The following is a 21,535-nucleotide window of genomic DNA, read 5'->3' on the forward strand; positions in this document are numbered from 1 at the left end:
CTCCTCTCTTGCCTCTCCTTCCTCCCTCTCAGCAAGAGACAAAGTGATATACCATTTTTTTTACAGGGAAGAATAGAGTAGTTATTTTGTTTTATGGCCAGAGGAAACACTGCTCTAGCAATGTTTACACTGTGTACAAACTACAGCCTGCTCCCACGCACTTATTCTGAAAACCAAAAGCATCTCAGTTTTCACAGTTTGCAAAATCACCCTGTGATTTGATTTGACCACGGAAAGGACAGCAACTGCCTTTCATAAATACTGCATTGTGGGTGGAATTAAATTAAGCCCCAGGTGTCTCACCTCATGAGTGAGGGCGTTGACTCTCTGTTGCAGGTTGCCGTTCTCTGACTGCAGCAGGGCATTCTCCTTGGACTCAAAGCTGCAGTAGGAGTTCCTGTCCTCCCCAAACTCACTGATCATTGGGAACTGGGAAGGGAGAGTGAATCATGGCATTATGTACACATACATACATGGGAAATAAGGGGGATAATTATGCTGTGGTAGCCATGCTGGTTAAGTGCGCCTTGAATTATAAATAAATCACTGACAGTGTCACCAGCAAGGCACCCCCACACAGTCACACCTCCTCCTCCATGCTTCACAGTGGGAACCACATACGCGGAGCTCATCCGTTCACCTACTCTGCGTCTCACAAAGACCAAAAAATCTCAAATTTGGAGTCATCAGACCAAAGGACAGATTTCTACAGGGAAAATGTCTATTGCTCATGTTTCTTGGCCCAAGCAAGTCTCTTCTTATTATTGGTGTCCTTTAGTGGTTTCTTTGCAGCAATTTGACCATGAAGGCCTGATTCACACAGTCTCCTCTGAACAGTTGATGTTGAGATGTGTCTGTTACTTGAACTCTGTGAAGCATTTCTTAAATAAATGCAGGCTGCAATCTGAGGTGCAGTAAACTCTAATGAACTTATCCTGTGCAGCAGTGGTAACTCTGGGTCTTCCTCTCCTATGACGGTCCTCATAAAAGCCAGTTTCATCATAGCGTTTGATGTTTTTTGCGACTGCACCTTCAAACTTTCAAAATCCTTGACATTTAAAAATGGACTGATATCTTAAAGTAATGATGGACTGTTGTTTCTCTTTGCTTATTTGAGCTGTTATTGACATAATATTGACTTGATATTTTACCAAATAGGGCTATCTTCTGTATACCATCCCTACCTTGTCACAACACAACTGATTGGTTCAAACATATTAAGGAAAGAAATTTCACAAATTAACTTTTAACAAGGCACACCTGTTAATTGAAATACATTCCAGGTGACTACCTCATGAAGCTGGTTGAGAGAATGCCAAGAGTGTGCAAAGCTGTCATCAAGGCAAAGGGTGGTTATTTGAAGAATATAAAATATATATTTTGTTTAACACTTCACTTTTTTGGTTACTACATGAATCCATATATGTTATTTCATAGTTTTGATGTCTTCACTATTATTCTACAATGTAGAAAATAGTAAAATAATGAAAAACCCTGGAATGAGTAGGTGTGTACTGTACCTGTGTAAAATAATAATTAAATCTTGTTAGACTTTACAGATGTAGGATCTCAATTTGAACCAGTTTGCTACAGCTGGAAAGTAATGCTGCAGCAACAGGAAATGTGCATTATTATGTGGATTATAAGTAATGGACATTTTTGTAGGGGTTGATCTATTTTTTGTAAGGGAAAATCAAAGGGAAAATTACAAACTTCAGAAGCCTTTTTAAACCTCAAATACACTACGTCTTTTACATTTCCTGCAGGAAAGTTCTCCTGCAACGCGGTGATCCTACATTGTTAGAGAAATACAGAGAAATACAGAGCATAGAGGGACAGCATGAGTGAGTTGAGCATCTGGGGAAACCAAACCAAACAGGGACAACACAAGTTATATAATATAACCAGAAAGCAAATGATGGTTCCATCTTACAGCTCATCTCTCTTTTGGAGTACCTAAATGAATTAAATCATCCAGTGATGTTGACGTGAGGAACAAACAGACATTTTCCATTTAGAGGAACACTTCTTTCTACTCAGGCTGAATTAGCAGAGCGTGTTGGAGCTCTGAAAGGAAGTCTCCAGGGCCACACAGTCGTCTCACTGTGAAGCACAAGCCACTCTAAACCATGGGAGTCATTAGGGTATGGCAGTTTAAGGCAGTCACCATACCCTAGCTCAAGACAACAAATGTAAAGTCGGCTAAAAATCAGTCCAATCCCGATTAAAATGCAATGGCTGTTTTACGTATTGGCTGGCTGTTTAGCATATTTACTGACTGGCTTTAGGACCATGCGCAGCATTGCTTGGAGAGCAGCTGCCGGCCTGCATCCTTTTCTCTCACTTTCAGAAAGCAAAGAGCAGAGACAGTGACAGTTTATCTTGTGAGTCAGCCATTGTCAGCCAGTGCGCCGATTGCTTTGAATTTGATGTCGGTATTTGAACTTGGCCTTGTAAGCCTTGTTGTAATCTGATAGCCAGGGGCTGAATTGGGAGGTGGGGGGTGGGGAAACCCTCTTTTTCAGTGACCATTCAAAACACAAAGCTATTTTATTACCATTAAAATATAGGCTGGGATAGCTGTAGGCATAATGGATATTCAAATCAAATCAAATTTATTTGTCACATACACATGGTTAGCAGATGTTAATGCAAGTGTAGCGAAATGCTTGTGCTTCTAGTTCCGACAATGCAGTAAAAACCAACGAGTAATCTAACCTAACAAGGATATTCATTCATCCAGTAGGCTAGTGCAATTTTGGTTTCATGTATTGGTATTCATGTATTTGCTTTTTAGCGCATTTTGGCTTCAAAGACAATAACAATTGTAGGCTATAACAAATGTACATTGTCATGCAGTGACAGAATGATAATTGAGATCATGCAAATCATTAATTATTACTTAGTTGGGCTAACTTAAAAAAAAACGTTTTGCTGTAGACCTACTCCATCATCATCCTCTGCCTGCATCTCTAAACCAACAGGTTTTCACAGTCTCACTGCAGAATTAGACGTTCATCCATGTTCCCCAAACGTCAAATTTGCTCCTGCTGCTCTGTATCGTTCCATTTCTCCAAACGTCTCCAAACGTCTCCAAACATCACATTTCGAAGTTAAGTTTAGTCACTCATTCTGAATTCTGAATGGTTAAATTAAGGGTTAAGGTTTGGGATAGGGTTAAAAAATGTAAAAATAAAAACACTGTCCACGACTGGGATTGAACACACAACCTTCTGATCTATTCGCCCATCCACCACCCCCGTCCACAACATCCTTGCAAAAGTCTACATCAAGCCTACTTGATGGTAATAGTGCTCATTGTTGCCCCCAGTGGCAAGTTTTGAAGGCCTTTCCGACATCAGAACATGCATAGATGTCCAATTTCGGTCAATCTTGAATGACTGGGCTGCCCTAATCCCTACCTATAGACTACCTGCCACTGGTATAATGAATTTCCACCTCTCCCTCTATCAGTCTTGCTTGTCCATCTTACTCAATTTAAATGAGATTTTCAAATAAATCTTGCAGGCAAAACGTAATTAAACATTGCTACGTTATTTAGCTATAGTGTGGATGTAGAGCTTTTTTTAAATATCAAAAAAGCACCCAGATAGTGCAACTACTGCATAGGCAACACAATAATATCAGACAGAGACAAGCTGGCCCGGGGAAGAAAATGTGTGAGCCGCCCCCTCATTGGCTACTATGTTGCAATATCAATATTTGTTGATGCAAAATGTTTCAATATTCTCTAAGCCGGCTAGTTCGTTGTTACAATGTTTCAATATTCTCAGAGCTACCTTGTTGATACAATGCTTCGATATTCGCAGAAGGTTTCCCTTCCCTGGCGAATAATGCAGACAGGCAAATGCAAAACTGAGCGGGAAGCACACAAGACAACGTTGGTGGGAAGCCCAGGAGACAATGACACTCTCGTAATAGCCTTCAATGTATGTGTCGTTCCACAAGTGCGGCTTTATAAAGCCTAAAGCAGGGGGTCGGCAACCTTTTCATGTGGAGTGACAATTTACAATTGATCCTACCATTTCCTAAGATCTGTGTGCTAGTTATGACACCTAACTGTGCTAAAATACATTTGAATTGCCCATAAACAAAATAATTCTATACTGGCCACTAAACTGTCCATTCAGCTCCATGCCACGGAGCTCCACTATGTCTACCTGTGGGCTACCAAGGCGCTACACACTTTAAAAGGGCATGTGTAGATGTTCCTTTTGTATTTCGTGATTTTTGTCACTCTTTGGTTGAGTTTGTCATCATGGGCCCCTGTCGATTGTAGACTTAAGTAAGTCTTTGATGTAAGCAGGGGTGCATTTTTGTCCCCCCCCCCCAGTTCTATAATAAGAATGTGATACAAAACGAGGCAACGGTGTGCTTTAGGACCATGCGGACGCCCCCGAGCCCCCCCACACACACTTCTAAAACCAAAGTTGCGCCCCTGGATGTATGCCTTTTATTTCTAATCATGTGTAGGATTTATCTGGCCTAGTTCACGGTCAGCTGTTTCTTTTACTCCGGTTACTTTCACATTGATGTCGGCCTTGTTTTAAAAAAATGTTTTTTATTTCACCTTTATTTAACCAGGTAGGCCAGTTGAGAACAAGTTCTCATTCACAACTGCGACCTGGCCAAGATAAAGCAAAGCAGTGAGACAAAAACAACAACACAGAGTCACACATGGGATAAACAAACGTACAGTCAATAACACAATAGAAAAATCTGTATACAGTGTGTGAAAATGAAGTAAGGAGGTAAGACAATAAATACTCCAATAGGGGCGAAGTAATTACAATTTAGCAATTTACACTGGAGTGATAGATGTGCAGATGATGATGTGCAAGTAGAAACACTGGTGTGCAAAAGAGCAAAAAAAAGTCAATAAAAACAATATGGGGATGAGGTAGGTAGTTGGATGGGCTATTTACAGATGGGCTGTGTACAGCTGCAGTGATCGGTAAACTGCTCTGACTGCTGACGCTTAAAGTTAGTGAGGGAGATATAAGTCTCCAACTTCAGTGATTTTTGCACTTTGTTCCAGGCTTTGGGGGTGACCAGTTAAATATACCTGCTGGAGCGCGTGCTACAGTATGGGTGGGTGTTGCTATGGTCACCAGTGAGCTGAGATAAGGCGGAGCTTTACCTAGCAAAGACTTGTGCAAGTAGAAATGGTGTGCAAAAGAGCAAAAAAATCAATAAAAACAATATGGGGATGACCTAGAGCCAGTGGGTTTGGCGACAAATATGTAGCGAGGACCAGCCATCGAGAGCATACAGGTCGCAGTGGTGGATAGTATATGGAGCTTTGGTGACAAATCGAATGGCACAGTGATAGACTGCATGCAATTTGCTGAGTAGAGTGTTGTAGGCTATTTTGTAAATTACATTGCCGAAGTCGAGGATCGGTAGGATAGTCAGTTTTACGAGGGTATGTTTGGCAGCACGAGTGAAGTAGGCTTTGTTGTGAAATAGGAATCCGATTCTAGATTTCATTTTGGATTGGAGATGCTTAATGTGAGTCTGGAAGGAGAGTTTATAGTCTAGCCAGACACCTAGGTATTTATAGTTGTCCACATATTCTAAGTCAGAACCGTCCAGAGTAGTGATGCTAGTCTGGCTGGCAGGTGCAAGCAGCAATTGTGTGAAGAGCATGCATTTGGTTTTACTAGGATTTAAGAGCAGTTGCAGGCCACGGAAGGAGTGTTGTATGACGTTGAAGCTCATTTGGAAAAAAGGGCCAGAGGTATACAGAATGGTGTCGTCTGCATAGAGGTGGATCAAAGAATCAGCGACATCATTGATATACAGTGCCTTGCGAAAGTATTTGGCCCCCTTGAACTTTGCGACCTTTTGCCACATTTCAGGCTTCAAACATAAAGATATAAAACTGTATTTTTTTGTGAAGAATCAACAACAAGTGGGACACAATCATGAAGTGGAACGACATTTATTGGATATTTCAAACTTTTTTAACAAATCAAAAACTGAAAAATTGGGCGTGCAAAATTATTCAGCCCCTTTACTTTCAGTGCAGCAAACTCTCCAGAAGTTCAGTGAGGATCTCTGAATGATCCAATGTTGACCTAAATGCCTAATGATGATAAATACAATCCACCTGTGTGTAATCAAGTCTCCGTATAAATGCACCTGCACTGTGATAGTTTCAGAGGTCCGTTAAAAGCGCAGAGAGCATCATGAAGAACAAGGAACACACCAGGCAGGTCCGAGATACTGTTGTGAAGAAGTTTAAAGCCGGATTTGGATACAAAAAGATTTCCCAAGCTTTAAACATCCCAAGGAGCACTGTGCAAGCGATAATATTGAAATGGAAGGAGTATCAGACCACTGCAAGTCTACCAAGACCTGGCCGTCCCTCTAAACTTTCAGCTCATACAAGGAGAAGACTGATCAGAGATGCAGCCAAGAGGCCCATGATCACTCTGGATGAACTGCAGAGATCTACAGCTGAGGTGGGAGACTCTGTCCATAGGACAACAATCAGTCGTATATTGCACAAATCTGGCCTTTATGGAAGAGTGGCAAGAAGAAAGCCGTTTCTTAAAGATATCCATAAAAAAGTGTTGTTTAAAGTTTGCCACAAGCCACCTGGGAGACACACCAAACATGTGGAAGAAGGTGCTCTGGTCAGATGAAACCAAAATTTAACTTTTTGGCAACAATGCAAAACGTTATGTTTGGCGTAAAAGCAACACAGCTCATCACCTTGAACACACCATCCCCACTGTCAAACATGGTGGTGGCAGCATCATGGTTTGGGCCTGCTTTTCTTCAGCAGGGACAAGGAAGATTGTTAAAATTGATGGGAAGATGGATGGAGCCAAATACAGGACCATTCTGGAAGAAAACCTGATGGAGTCTGCAAAAGACCTGAGACTGGGACGGAGATTTGTCTTCCAACAAGACAATGATCCAAAACATAAAGCAAAATCTACAATGGAATGGTTCAAAAATAAACAGTTTTATATCTTTATGTTTGAAGCCTGAAATGTGGCAAAAGGTCGCAAAGTTCAAGGGGGCCGAATACTTTCGCAAGGCACTGTACAGAGAAAAGAGTCAGGCCCGAGAAGTTGTGACTCGATTGCGTGTATTATGCTTATATTTAATGTTGCACTGTATGCTCCATTACACAAGTAAATGAGTCAATTTATGACGAGGATGACAGTTGTGGTTCACATCCTTAACATTGGAGATTTTTTTTTTTACATTTTCATATCTGCAACTCAGATTCAGACCAACTAATTCCTCACATTTGTGCAATTTTGGAAAGGCCAATCGCATTATCAAAAAATAAAAAGCACAGACTAGCTACGTAATGTATTTAAACAGGCACAGCACATCGTATTTAGTAGGAATCTCGGCACGCAGAACCAAATCTTGCTATTCTATTTCATCTATCACAAGAGAATAATTCAGTACTAACCAAATCAACGCATTCTTTTTTGGGGTGATTAAAACTGAACAAACTGTTATTTTAATAAAGACTTTATAGGCATTCAACCGCACTGCAACCTTATGGAGGCCAAAAGCCCTGAGTGCCAGCTGCTTTCCTAATGGACAGTCTGTTACTGAGGGTACATACATCTGGGGGGGCAGGACAGAGACAAAAATAGCAATCTCAAGCCCCGAGGGCACTCTCTTCACCACCCTCCCACTCACTCTCTTCTCTTTATTTCTCTCTCTCTTGCCCTTCTCTCTGTACCTTGCTCTTCACCCATCTCTCTCTCTTCCCTCCACCCCTCTCTCTCCATCCTGTCCGCTTTCTCTCCTCTCTTTCATCCCACCTGCAGCGTTGTCCCACAGGGTCACATTAGAGTCCACCCTGCCAGGTGGGACAGCTCAGACTGTTCATCTGCTGCACCAGCTGTGTTCCTCTACACTACTTCTCCTGCTACTCCATGCATGTAGAGAGCGGGGGTGACACATCACTTACTCAGCACAATACCACCACAGATGGGATACTGAGACCTCGTCCCTCACATGCAACATGCAACAGTGGTAGTCATCAACACAGGGCATATGGAAGCTGGATTCGTCAGTAAGTAGCCTTGCACGAGACTTGGCGTCTGCGAGCTGGAACAGCTCATAGGAGCAGCAGCCTCTTTTCTTCTGTAGCGTGAGGCAGCTTGATGTGCAAGTACACCCCCTAGACAGGTATGACTCGGCCGGGGATCAAACTCTCAACCTTAAAAGTAGAACAAACCATTCAAACTATGCTCAATGACTACTGAACAATTTACACAGTAACAATATATACAGTACCAGTCAAAAGCTTAGACACATACTTTGTATTTGAGATTCTTAAAAGTAGCCACCATTTGCCTTGATGACAGCTTTGCACACTCTTGGCATTCTCTCAACCAGCTTCATGAGGTAGTCACCTGGAAGCCATTTCAATTAACAGGTGTGGAATTTCTTTCATTCTTAATGCATTTCATCCAATCAGTTGTGTTGTGACAAGGTAGGGGTGGTAAACAGAGGATAGCACTATTAAAAGATCAAGCCCATATTATGGCAAGAACAGCTCACATAAGCAAAGAGAAACGACTGTCCATCTTTACTTTAAGACATGAATGTCAGTCAATATGGAAAATGTCAAGAACTTTGAAAGTTTCTTCAAGTGCATTCGCAAAAACCATCAAGCTCTATGATAAAACTGCCTCTCATGAGGTCTGCCACAGGTAAGGAAGACCTAGAGTTAATTCTGCTGCACAGGATAAATTCATTAAGAGTTAACTGCACCTCAGATTGCAGCCCAAATAAATGCTTCACAGAGTTCAGGTAACAGACACATCTCAACATGTTCAGAGGTGACTGCATGAATCAGGCCTTCGTGGTCGAATTGGTGCAAAGAAACCACTACTAAAAGACACCAATAATAAGAAGAGACTTGCTTGGGCCAAGGAGTTTGTCTTTCCCAGAAACATCTCAGACCCCTAACTGGAGCTTAGACTATTTCCTGGTCATGTCACATGGTCAGGATCAGGAAAAGCTCATCTGTCAACCTATCAGCTCTGAGGCCTACCTTGATCTCATAGATCTTGAGCTTCCTCTTAATGCCACTGTTCTCTCTCTCCAGGCCCGCCAGCCGTGTCTTGATGTCCTGGTAGGCGGTGATGAGTGTGAAGTGGGAGGCGGAGTACATGTCTTCAGGGAGGGGTGAGGAGGACCAGCCCACGTCGCCACAGCCGTCCTCTTTTAAGCCCTCGCCACCTCCCAACAGCCTAAGCTCACCGCCGAATAGAGACTCCATTGCTCAGAGCCTCAACCTACCAGAGGGAGAGAGAGATGATTAGAAGATAGATACACTACATGACCAAAAGTATGTGGACACCTGCTCATCAAACATGTCGTTCCAAAATCATGGGCATTAAAATGGTGTTGGTCTCCCCTTTGCTGCTATAACAAATCAAATCAAAGTTTATTTGTCACGTGCGCCGAATACAACAGGTGCAAACCTTACAGTGGAATGCTTACTTACAGGCTCTAACCAATGGTGCGGGGAAAAAAGGTGTGTGTGTGTGTGTGTGTGTGTGTGTGTGTGTGTGTGTGTGAGTAAATAAATAAAACAACAGTAAAAAGACATTTGAAAAAAAGAGTAGCAAGGTTATATACAGACACCTGTTAGTCAGGCTTATTGAGGTAGTATGTACATGTAGGTATTGTTAAAGTGACAAGGCATATATGATAAACAGAGTAGCAGCAGCGTAAAAGAGGGGTTGGGGGGTGGCACACAACGCAAATAGTCCGGGTAGCCATTTGATTACCTGTTCAGGAGTGTTATGACTTGGGGGTGTGCTCGATTTTATACACCTGTCAGCAACAGGTACAGTGCCTTGCGAAAGTATTCGGCCCCCTTGAACTTTGCGACCTTTTGCCACATTTCAGGCTTCAAACATAAAGATATAAAACTGTATTTTTTTGTGAAGAATCAACAACAATTGGGACACAATCATGAAGTGGAACGACATTTATTGGATATTTCAAACTTTTTTAACAAATCAAAAACTGAAAAATTGGGCGTGCAAAATTATTCAGCCCCCTTAAGTTAATACTTTGTAGCGCCACCTTTTGCTGCGATTACAGCTGTAAGTCGCTTGGGGTATGTCTCTATCAGTTTTGCACATCGAGAGACTGAATTTTTTTCCCATTCCTCCTTGCAAAACAGCTTGAGCTCAGTGAGGTTGGATGGAGAGCATTTGTGAACAGCAGTTTTCAGTTCTTTCCACAGATTCTCGATTGGATTCAGGTCTGGACTTTGACTTGGCCATTCTAACACCTGGATATGTTTATTTTTGAACCATTCCATTGTAGATTTTGCTTTATGTTTTGGATCATTGTCTTGTTGGAAGACAAATCTCCGTCCCAGTCTCAGGTCTTTTGCAGACTCCATCAGGTTTTCTTCCAGAATGGTCCTGTATTTGGCTCCATCCATCTTCCCATCAATTTTAACGGACGGCCATGTCTTGGTAGATTTGCAGTGGTCTGAAACTCCTTCCATTTCAATATTATCGCTTGCACAGTGCTCCTTGGGATGTTTAAAGCTTGGGAAATCTTTTTGTATCCAAATCCGGCTTTAAACTTCTTCACAACAGTATCTTGGACCTGCCTGGTGTGTTCCTTGTTCTTCATGATGCTCTCTGCGCTTTTAATGGACCTCTGAGACTATCACAGTGCAGGTGCATTTATACGGAGAATTGATTACACACAGGTGGATTGTATTTATCATCATTAGTCATTTAGGTCAACATTGGATCATTCAGAGATCCTCACTGAACTTCTGGAGAGAGTTTGCTGCACTGAAAGTAAAGGGGCTGAATAATTTTGCAAGCCCAATTTTTCAGTTTTTGATTTGTTAAAAAAGTTTGAAATATCCAATAAATGTCGTTCCACTTCATGATTGTGTCCCACTTGTTGTTGATTCTTCACAAAAAAATACAGTTTTATATCTTTATGTTTGAAGCCTGAAATGTGGCAAAAGGTCGCAAAGTTCAAGGGGGCCGAATACTTTCGCAAGGCACTGTATGTAGCTGAATTCCACAAATTTGAAGCGGTGTCCACATACATTTGCATATATAGTGCATGTAGATATGTGTGGTGTGCGTCCAGTTGCATCCTTTTTTTCCGATGCCAAATCCACCACTGGTGTGCATGGCCAAAGAGCTCTCTGCATAATTTCTGTGTAACACCTGGTCCAGTCTCATCTAATTGAACAAAGGTACTCATACTACAGTAATATTCATAACTGGAGCTTTTGGCTGCTCTCAAATCATCACTCCATGCTTTCAGCATCCTGACGAAGACGTTGCTAAAATGCAAGGAAGGCTAATGCCGCTCCTTGCATGTCTATAAACAGACTCTAATGGGAACTTCCAGACTCTTCTGGCACTGACACTGTAAAATATTCAGTGAGTGAAAGGGCAGTGAGAAGCATAGACGTCAGTGGCGACTGACGAGTTCACAAGCCGCCTCACCACAGTATTTTCCCTAGATATCCTATGCTAACACTCTAGGCTAGCCTTGTGCTCTGAGCATGCTAGCTAGCCATGCTAACTGACCAACCATGCTAATTCACAGTAACCTGACCTCATTCTCCTCGCATTCCACCATGACTTTGGGGGGTTAGTTGTCATGGAAGATGAAGTGCACCCCCGATGATATCAGTAACCTCTATTTATGAGGCGGTTCACTGCACAAGAGAGTCACATAGGCCTACAGGGAGGGTGATCCAACTACTTTAACAAACAGCAGAAAAGTGTGGACCTGCCCAATGCAAGATCCAATTGAAATGTATTTTGAAATGGTGGTAGGACACCTTTTCTGAAATCAAGTCTTTGTGGTATATACTTGACAACAATACTATAACTGTCCGTGGATATTGTAGTTAATTTGGCTTATAACAAAGGTGTGTAAAAAGTTCCAGTGCTGCTTGATTCGTGAGTCCGGCATTGCCTACTCAGCTATTTTAATCATATCTGCTTACTGCTCGATTCCTTGTGTTTTGCTCGATTCCAGTGTATATTTGGCCTTGTGTTTTACGTTATTTTCCTGCTGAAAGGTGAACTTGTCTCCCAGTGTCTGTTGGAAAGCAGACTGAACCAGGTTTTCCTCTAGTATTTTGCCTGTTCTCATAGCTGTGTTATAAGCATGTGCTTATAGTATTCCATTTTTTTTAATGTAAAAAAAATCTGTAATCCTGGCCGATTACAAGCATTCACATAACATGATGCAGCCAGCACCATGCTTGAAAATATGAAGAGTGGTACTCAGTGTTGTGTTGGATTTGCCCCAAACATAACGCTTTGTATTCAGGACAAAAAGTCAATTTCTTTGCCACACTTTCTCCAGTTTTACTTTAGTGCCTAACTTCAAACAGGATGCATGTTTTGGAATCATTTTATTCGGTACAGGCTTCCTTCTTTTCACTCTGTCATTTAGGTTAATATTGTGGAGTAACTACAATGTTGTTGATCCATCCTCAGTTTGCTCATATCACAAACATTCAACTTTGTAACTGTTTTAAAATGGCCTCATGGTGAAATCCCTGATCTATTTACTTCCTCTCTGGCAACTGAGTTTGGAAGGACGCCTGTATCTTTGTAGTGACTGTGTGTAATGATGCACCCTCCAAAGCCTAATTAATAACTTCACCATGCTCAAAGGGATATTCAATGTAATATTTTTTACATTTTTACAGATATACTAATCGGTGCCATTCTTTGCGAGGCATTGAAAAACCTCCCTGACCTTTGTGGATGAATCTGTGCTTGAAATTCACTGCTCGATTGAGTGACCTAGTAGATAATTGTATGGGGTACAGAGATTGTCACGCCCTGGTCGAGGTATTTTGTGTTTATCTTCATTTATTTGGTCAGGCCAGGGTGTGGCATGGGGTTTTTGTATGTGGTGTGTTGGTATTGGGTTTGTAGCTTAGTGGGGTGTTCTTGTTAAGTCTATGGCTGTCTGAAGTGGTTCTCAATCAGAGGCAGGTTTTATCGTTGTCTCTGATTGGGAACCATATTTAGGCAGCCATATTCTTTGTGTGTTTCGTGGGTGATTGTCCTTAGTGTCCTTGTTCCTGTATCTGTGTTAGTTTACACTAGTATAGGCTGTTTCGGTTTTCGTTACATTCTTTGTTTTGTAGTGTTTGTATTTAGATTCGTGTTACGTTTTGTTCATTAAACATGGATCGCAATCTACACGCTGCATTTTGGTCCGACTCTTTTTCACTGCATGAAAACCGTTACAGAGATGGGGTAGTCATTATTGAACACAGAATTAGAATGTTAGTCAAGGAATATTATGTGTTTTGTTAAGCACATTTTTACTCCTGAACTTATTTAAGGGGCTGAATACTTATTTTCTACAAACAAAATTCCACTTTGACATTATGGGGTATGTGTGTAGATCAGTGACACAATATCTCAATGTAATCTATTTTAAATGCAGGCTGTAACACAACAACATATGGAAAAAGTACTGGGGTGTGAATACTTTCTGAAGACACTGTATATACACTGCTAAAAAAAATAAAGGAACACTTAAACAACACAATGTAACTCCAAGTCAATCACACTTCTGTGAAATCAAACTGTCCACTTAGGAAGCAACACTGATTGACAATAACTTTCACATGCTGTTGTGCAAATGGAATAGACAACAGGTAGAAATATAGGCAATTAGCAAGACACCCCCAATAAAGGAGTGGTTCCGCAGATGGTGACCACAGACCACTTCTCAGTTCCTATGCCTCCTGGCTGATGTTTTGGTCACTTTTGAATGCTGGCGGTGTTTTCACCCTAGTGGTAGCATGAGATGGAGTCTACAACCCACACAAGTGGCTCAGGTAGTGCAGCTCATCCAGGATGGCACATCAATGCAAGCTGTGGCAAGAAGGTTTGCTGTGTCTTTCAGCGTAGTGTCCAGAGCATGGAGGCGCTACCAGGAGACAGGCCAGTACATCAGGAGACGTGGAGGAGGCCGTAGGAGGGCAACAACCCAGCAGCAGGACCGCTACCTCCGCCTTTGTGCAAGGAGGAGCAGGAGGAGCACTCTCAGAGCCCTGCAAAATGACCTCCAGCAGGCCACAAATGTGCATGTGTCTGCTCAAACGGTCAGAAACAGACTCCATGAGGGTGGTATGAGGGCCCGACGTCCACAGGTGGGGGTTGTGCTTACAGCCCAACACCGTGCAGGATGTTTGGCATTTGCCAGAGAACACCAAGATTGGCAAATTCGCCACTGGCGCCCTGTGCTCTTCACCGATGAAAGCAGGTTCACACCGACAGACGTGACAAAGTCTAGAGATGCCATGGAGAACATTCTGCTGCCTGCAACATCCTCCAGCATGACCGGTTTGGCGATGGGTCAGTCATGGTGTGGGGTGTCATTTCTTTGGGGGGCCTGCACAGCCCTCCATGTGCTCGCCAGAGGTAGCCTGACTGCCATTAGGTACCGAGATGAGATCCTCAGACCCCTTGTGAGACCATATGCTGGTGCGGTTGGCCCTGGGTTCCTCCTAATGCAAGACAATGCTAGACCTCACGTGGCTGGAGTGTGTCAGCAGTTCCTGCAAGAGGAAGGCATTGATGCTATGGACTGGCCCGCCCGTTCCCCAGACCTGAATCCAATTGACCACATCTGGGACATCATGTCTCGCTCCATCCACCAACACCACGTTGCACCGCAGACTGTCCAGGAGTTGGCGGATGCTTTAGTCCAGGTCTGGGAGGAGATCCCTCAGGAGACCATCCGCCACCTCATCAGGAGCATGCCCAGGCGTTGTCGGGAGGTCATACAGGCACGTGGAGGCCACACACACACACTGAGCCTCATTTGGACTTGTTTTAAGGACATTACATCAAAGTTGGATCAGCCTTAGTGTGGTTTTCCACTTTAATTTTGAGTGTGACTCCAAATCCAGACCTCCATGGGTTGATAAATTTGATTTCCATTGATAACTTTTGTGTGATTTTGTTGTCCGCACATTCAACTATGTAAAGAAAAAAGTATTTAATAAGAATATTTCATTCATTCAGATCTAGGATGTTATTTTAGTGTTCCCAGTGTACATTGAACAAAAATATAAATGCAACATGCAACAATTTCAAAGATTTTACTGAGTTAACAGTTGATATAAGAAAATCAATCCATTTAAATAACTTAATTAGGCCCGAAATCTATGGCTTTCACATGACTTGGAATATAGATATGCATCTGTTGGTCACAGACACCTTTTAAAAAAAGGGAGGGGCGTCGATCAGAAAACCAGTCAGTATCTGGTGTGACCAGCATTTGCCTCATGCAGCGCGACACATCTCCTTCGCATAGAGTTGATCAGACTGTAGAGTGTGGCCTGTGGAATGTTGTCCCACTCCTCTTCAATTGCTGTGTGAAGTTGCTGGATATTGGCGGGAACTGGAATACGTTGTCATACATGTCGATCCAGAGCATCCCAAACATGCTCAATGGATGACATGTTTGGTGATTATGCAGTCCATGGAAGAAATGGGAATTTGTTTGCCCTCAGAACAACCTCAATGCATCGTGTGCATGGACTATACAAGGTGTCGAAAGCGTTCTACAGGGATGCTGGCCCATGTTGACTCCAATGCTTCCCATAGTTTTGTAAAGTGGGCTGGATGTCCTTTGGGTGGTGGACCATTCTTGATACACACGCAAAACTGTTGAGCGTGAAATACCCAGCAGAGTTGCACTTCTTGACACAAACCATTGCACCTGGCACCTACTACCTTACCCTGTTCAAAGGCACTTCAATATTGTGTCTTGCCCATTCACCCTCTGAATGGCACACATACACAATCCATGTCTCAAACGTCTCAAGGCTTAATAGGGATTACTGCACTGTCAGAGATAGAAACACAAGCAATTCGCTGCACCTGCGATAACATCTACAAATCTGTGTACCCGACCAATAAACTTTGATTTGGAGAGACAGGGCATTTATCACTGGCTTTTCTCTGGCCTCTGCCTACGCAGCTAACTAGCTTCCCTCCACAAAATATCGTCTCTCTCGTTGTCACTCTCTCTCTCTCTCGCTCTGTCACCGCTCACCTCTCTCTCTCAGTACTCTATATCTCTCAGACCTACTGGGCTCTAGCTGCCTCCCCCTCCCTGCCCGCTTCATTAGAGCGATTGCTACAGGAAGTCATACATTACCTGGGGCTGAGATGGCACACATTGCACCGGCACACACAGAGACAGAGTGCCGCAGCACTCTCCCGAGAGCAAATGGGCACCTTCTACCACCTTGTATGGTTGTACTACCGCCACATATACCCCCGGATGATGATAGATGATAGATGATATTAGCATGCATAATGATATCAGATGATGTCAGCATGCATAATATAACATGCATAATATTGCATAATCAGTGTCTGCTGTTGCCACCAGCCTTTTGTCTTGTGTGGTGTGCCTGCTATGTGGGGTTAGATATCGATTCTTCTTGAGATCAGATCTGATTTGTGTATGTAAAATAGTAAGGTATTCAGTAAATCCCGCATAGGGGAGAGTGGAGTAAGTTGAGCCATTTTTTTTTACATTCAGCGTCACTCCGTCAAGGGAAATATAATATTCTTTCTAACAAAGATATCTACATATATTTCAGGATGTTGTGTATCCCTTGTGTCGTGTCTTTACTATCATTAAACCAAAGACTTCATTTTTATCAAAGATTCTCTGTAATTAGTTATTCAATTAAACTGAATAATCATGTAACTGTAATTAACTAGGAAGTTGTGGCACCAAGGAAAGTATTCAGATTACAAAGTTATAATTTCCCAATATAACTTTACAGATATTTTCTTATGTGATCAATAGTCTTCTGATAATGATTTATTTATTTTACCTCACGTTAGTCTCATTCCAAACGTCGTAAATTGTTGGTTATTTGCACAAACCCAGTCTTCACTATGAGTCATCCATACATCAACTGTCTTAAATCATTTATTTATTACTAACTAAGTAATTCACAGAAATGCATAAACAAACAGTAAATATGGTTACATGAAATGATAGAATGTGCCCTAGTGGGCTGACCCGGCATGGCGGCTTGTTTGACAAAAGGGGAGTGGGGGTTTTACCAAGAAGTCACTATAGAGTTAATTATAACAATTAAAATGCTAATCCTTTACACATGAACGCTCACTCATTTGGGAACAATTGCAATCAATATATATATTTACGCTCAGTGTGTCGTCTTGATCGCTGGTGAAAAGTCTTTATTTTGTAGAATTGTCGGTCTCTCTCCCTCTCTCTCTGTCTTGGTTAGAGGGGATAGTTCAAAGTGACATTCGTTATAGAATGGATGTTTCGGCGGTTGTCGTTCTTCGCGTTCAATGATACCGAATTCCTAGCTGCAGACTAGTAATTGGTATCAAAGACTTATTCTTATTCTGTCGGTAACAATAGTCTAAGAGTTTAACCACGTGGTATGGTTAAAAGATTCTACAACCTTTAGCCATCTCGTAATTGAGGTTAGCTTGGTCTGACGATTATTTCTCAAAGTTGGGTTTTATTCGGAATGGCAGAAGAGGGCTGTCCCAGGATGTCTGACCCTCACTGGGCTCAGGGGCGGTCCTCTGATTTAGTTTGAATCAAAAGGGAATTGTATTTTTCTTCATTAAACAGTCCACAATCATATTACACAATTATACAAACAGTATCATCCTCACTCAATCCTCACAACAATTAGATGTAAACCTCCTATCTGAGGCTATTATATAAACAGTGTTATGGTAATGTGGCCACACCGTCTCTCTTGAGCTTCCCAAGTTGTGCCAAACGGACCAGTTCGTAGCTGGATTCTTCACCGATCTTTTACACTTTCTCTGGAACATGAAATTTTCGAGGTGGAAGGATTTCCTTTGTCTCCATGAAAAACTACTCTCTATAACTGTGTGTCCATGAGGTCTCCTCGGGAATTTACGACCTCTGACCACTGCAGTCTAGTTGTAGAAGCAGAGAGCGGGGGATGGTGCTCGCTGTACTCAAAGAGGGCAACGTCATGACACTTGAAATAGTCAAAGTTCATGTAAACATCTCGGCACAACTTTCCCTGGGTATGGGGTAAGCCAATCAACAAATGTCTATACTGAATGAAATATTACCACAACCTTTTTAAAACCATGTTTATCTTTATTTCCCAAACACAAATCAACACAATCACAATAACTTTTTTGTCTTTTAATTCTTTTAAGCATATTTTAGCACAGGCTTAACACCTAACAAAAACATTGTGCTGAAAAGATTTGGCATGGGTACCCAGATCCTCAAAATGTTTTACAGCTGCACCATCGAGAGCATACTGACCGGTTGCATCCCCATCTAGTATGGCAACTGCTCGGCATCTGACCGTAAGGCGTTACAGAAGGTAGTGCGTATGGCCCAGTACATCACTGGGGCCGAGCTTCCTGCCATCCAGGACCTATATACTGTAATAGGCATTGTCAGAGGAAAGCCCATAAAATTGTCAGAGACTCCAGTCACCCAAGTCATAGACTGTTTTCTCTGCTACTGCACGGCAAGCGGTACCGGAGCACCAAGTCTTGGACCAAAAGGCTCCTTAACAGCTTCTACCCCCAAGCCATTAGACTGCTGAACAATTAATCATATGGCCACCGGACTGCATCGTCACTTTAGTCACTTCACCCCTACCTACATGTACAAATGATCTCAACTAACCTGTACCCCCGCACACTGACTCTGTACCGGTACCCCCTGTATAGCCTCGTTATTGTTATGCTATTGTGTTACAAATGTTTTACCTTTGTTTATTTGGTAAATATTTTCTTAACTCTTCTTGAACTGCACTGTTGGTTAAGGGCTTGTAAGTAAGCATTCCATGGTAAGGTCTACACTTCGGCGCATGTGACAAATAAAGTTTGATTTGATTTGTACTTTAAAAAAACACTTTTAACATAGGCCCCGTTGTTACCTCATATCCCAGCTTGCGTTAGGCCTGAGAAGAAAACATACATTTGAAACTAACACAATAAATTAATTTGACTTGGTGAAAAATCTGTTTTTGGACCTAGCTTGCTTCTTCACAGACTCAATGAAATTACCTGTTCCTAAATATTTGGTCAAATTATACATTTTGTGTATGGTTTCCTAGAAACAAGGGTGGCTCAACTTAGCCCAATCTCCCGTACTGTAACATATGTATCCCATAACACGAGGATCTATATTTATCATGGACAGTCATTTTGAGGAAAGACATGAAGGATGTGAGCAAAGCTCTGCTCACATTCCCACTAGAATGTATTTAGGTATATATCAGAGTTGTAAACAACCTTCATTTCCTCACATTTGTTTTTCTGTCCAGCACCTGAACCAGGGGGATGTGTGTACTTTTCCCTTTTTCCTTGGTCATTGTAACAGTCACATTGAAAGTTACAAATAAAGTTAGTGTTAGTTTTTTCTCTTTCACTAACTAAAAGTTGTCTATTAAAAGCTCAGACATCTCACAAAGGTCACAAAGGCATCTCCATTCTCCAGTGGTTTTGCATACTTTCCAAAGTAATTTTTCCACAAAGATGCAAGCTGTGTAGTGTGTTGTCTCCGGGCATGAATCGTTTGTGAAGGAAGCGATAAACCCTAGCCAAATGGGTCAAGCTGAATGTATTCCAATGGCAATAGATTCAGAATCAAAGAACTCGGGGAGTGAGTCACTGTGAGTGTGAATTACTGGGAGAGTTTGTAGTTGGAGAAGGTAGATACATCTTCGCTTTTCTGAATCTCTAGTGTGAAACAGTGGCACAAAAAGGGAAAACCCAGCAGAAGCTTGGCACATCTAATTCAGACATCACAACCCTGAATGGTCCAGTCCAGGGCTCAGAGGGGGGTGCCACCCTGCCCGCCACCATATGCCCGCCTAATGCCCACGTAATACCCAGTCTCCCTCAGCTGCACCTGTTCCCCCGGCAGGAGTCTACTTTTAGAGAGACATGGCCAGCTCTGTACTAGCACACACACTGAGAACCTATTAACATCCCAGTGAGGAGTGTGTGTGTACATGTGCTCGTATATACACGTGTATGTGCATGCATATGTTTGCTCGCATGTGTGAGTGTGTGACTGTGTGTATGCCAGACAGAGATGGAAAAAGCAGGCATACAACGGCACCCATACAGTGCCTTGCGAAAGTATTCGGCCCCCTTGAACTTTGCGACCTTTTGCCACATTTCAGGTTTCAAACATAAAGATATAAAACTGTATTTTTTTGTGAAGAATCAACAACAAGTGGGACACAATCATGAAGTGGAACGACATTTATTGGATATTTCAAACTTTTTTAACAAATCAAAAACTGAAAAATTGGGCGTGCAAAATTATTCAGCCCCTTTACTTTCAGTGCAGCAAACTCTCTCCAGAAGTTCAGTGAGGATCTCGGAATGATCCAATGTTGACCTAAATGACTAATGATGATAAATACAATCCACCTGTGTGTAATCAAATCTCCGTATAAATGCACCTGCACTGTGATAGTCTCAGAGGTCCGTTAAAAGCGCAGAGAGCATCATGAAGAACAAGGAACACACCAGGCAGGTCCGAGATACTGTTGTGAAGAAGTTTAAAGCCGGATTTGGATACAAAAAATTTCCCATGCTTTAAACATCCCAAGGAGCACTGTGGAAGCGATAATATTGAAATGGAAGGAGTATCAGACCACTGCAAATCTATCAAGACCTGGCCGTCCCTCTAAACTTTCAGCTCATACAAGGAGAAGACTGATCAGAGATGCAGCCAAGAGGCCCATGATCACTCTGGATGAACTGCAGAGATCTACAGCTGAGGTGGGAGACTCTGTCCATAGGACAACAATCAGTCGTATATTGCACAAATCTGGCCTTTATGGAAGAGTGGCAAGAAGAAAGCCATTTCTTAAAGATATCCATAAAAAGTGTTGTTTAAAGTTTGCCACAAGCCACCTGGGAGACACACCAAACATGTGGAAGAAGGTGCTCTGGTCAGATGAAACCAAAATTGAACTTTTTGGCAACAATGCAAAACGTTATGTTTGGCGTAAAAGCAACACAGCTCATCACCCTGAACACACCATACCCACTGTCAAACATGGTGGTGGCAGCATCATGGTTTGGGCCTGCTTCTCTTCAGCAGGGACAGGGAAGATGGTTAAAATTGATGGGAAGATGGATGGAGCCAAATACAGGACCATTCAGGAAGAAAACCTGATGGAGTCTGCAAAAGACCTGAGACTGGGACGGAGATTTGTCTTCCAACAAGACAATGATCCAAAACATAAAGCAAAATCTACAATGGAATGATTAAAAAAATAAACATATCCAGGTGTTAGAATGGCCAAGTCAAAGTCCAGACCTGAATCCAATCGAGAATCTGTGGAAAGAACTGAAAACTGCTGTTCACAAATGCTCTCCATCCAACCTCACTGAGCTCGAGCTGTTTTGCAAGGAGAAGTGGGAAATATTTTTAGTCTCTCGATGTGCAAAACTGA

At 42.3% G+C, this 21,535-nt stretch overlaps 1 protein-coding gene across 1 annotated transcript in view; it reads right to left on the minus strand.

The window, feature by feature from the left end:
* Positions 1–21,535, minus strand: part of tbkbp1 (TBK1 binding protein 1) — a 72,034-nt gene that overhangs the window by 34,191 nt on the left and 16,308 nt on the right. Inside the window, exons 2-3 of the mRNA XM_064921888.1 lie at positions 9,062–9,305; positions 304–429 (exon numbers count right to left, since the gene is read on the minus strand). Of these exons, the coding sequence (XP_064777960.1) occupies positions 304–429; positions 9,062–9,289 (354 nt within the window). The 5' untranslated portion in view covers positions 9,290–9,305. The remainder of the gene's footprint in view (positions 1–303; positions 430–9,061; positions 9,306–21,535) is intronic.

This window comes from Oncorhynchus masou, chromosome 18 (genome assembly GCF_036934945.1).
Source record: "Oncorhynchus masou masou isolate Uvic2021 chromosome 18, UVic_Omas_1.1, whole genome shotgun sequence".
Classification (NCBI taxonomy): Eukaryota; Metazoa; Chordata; class Actinopteri; order Salmoniformes; family Salmonidae; genus Oncorhynchus; species Oncorhynchus masou.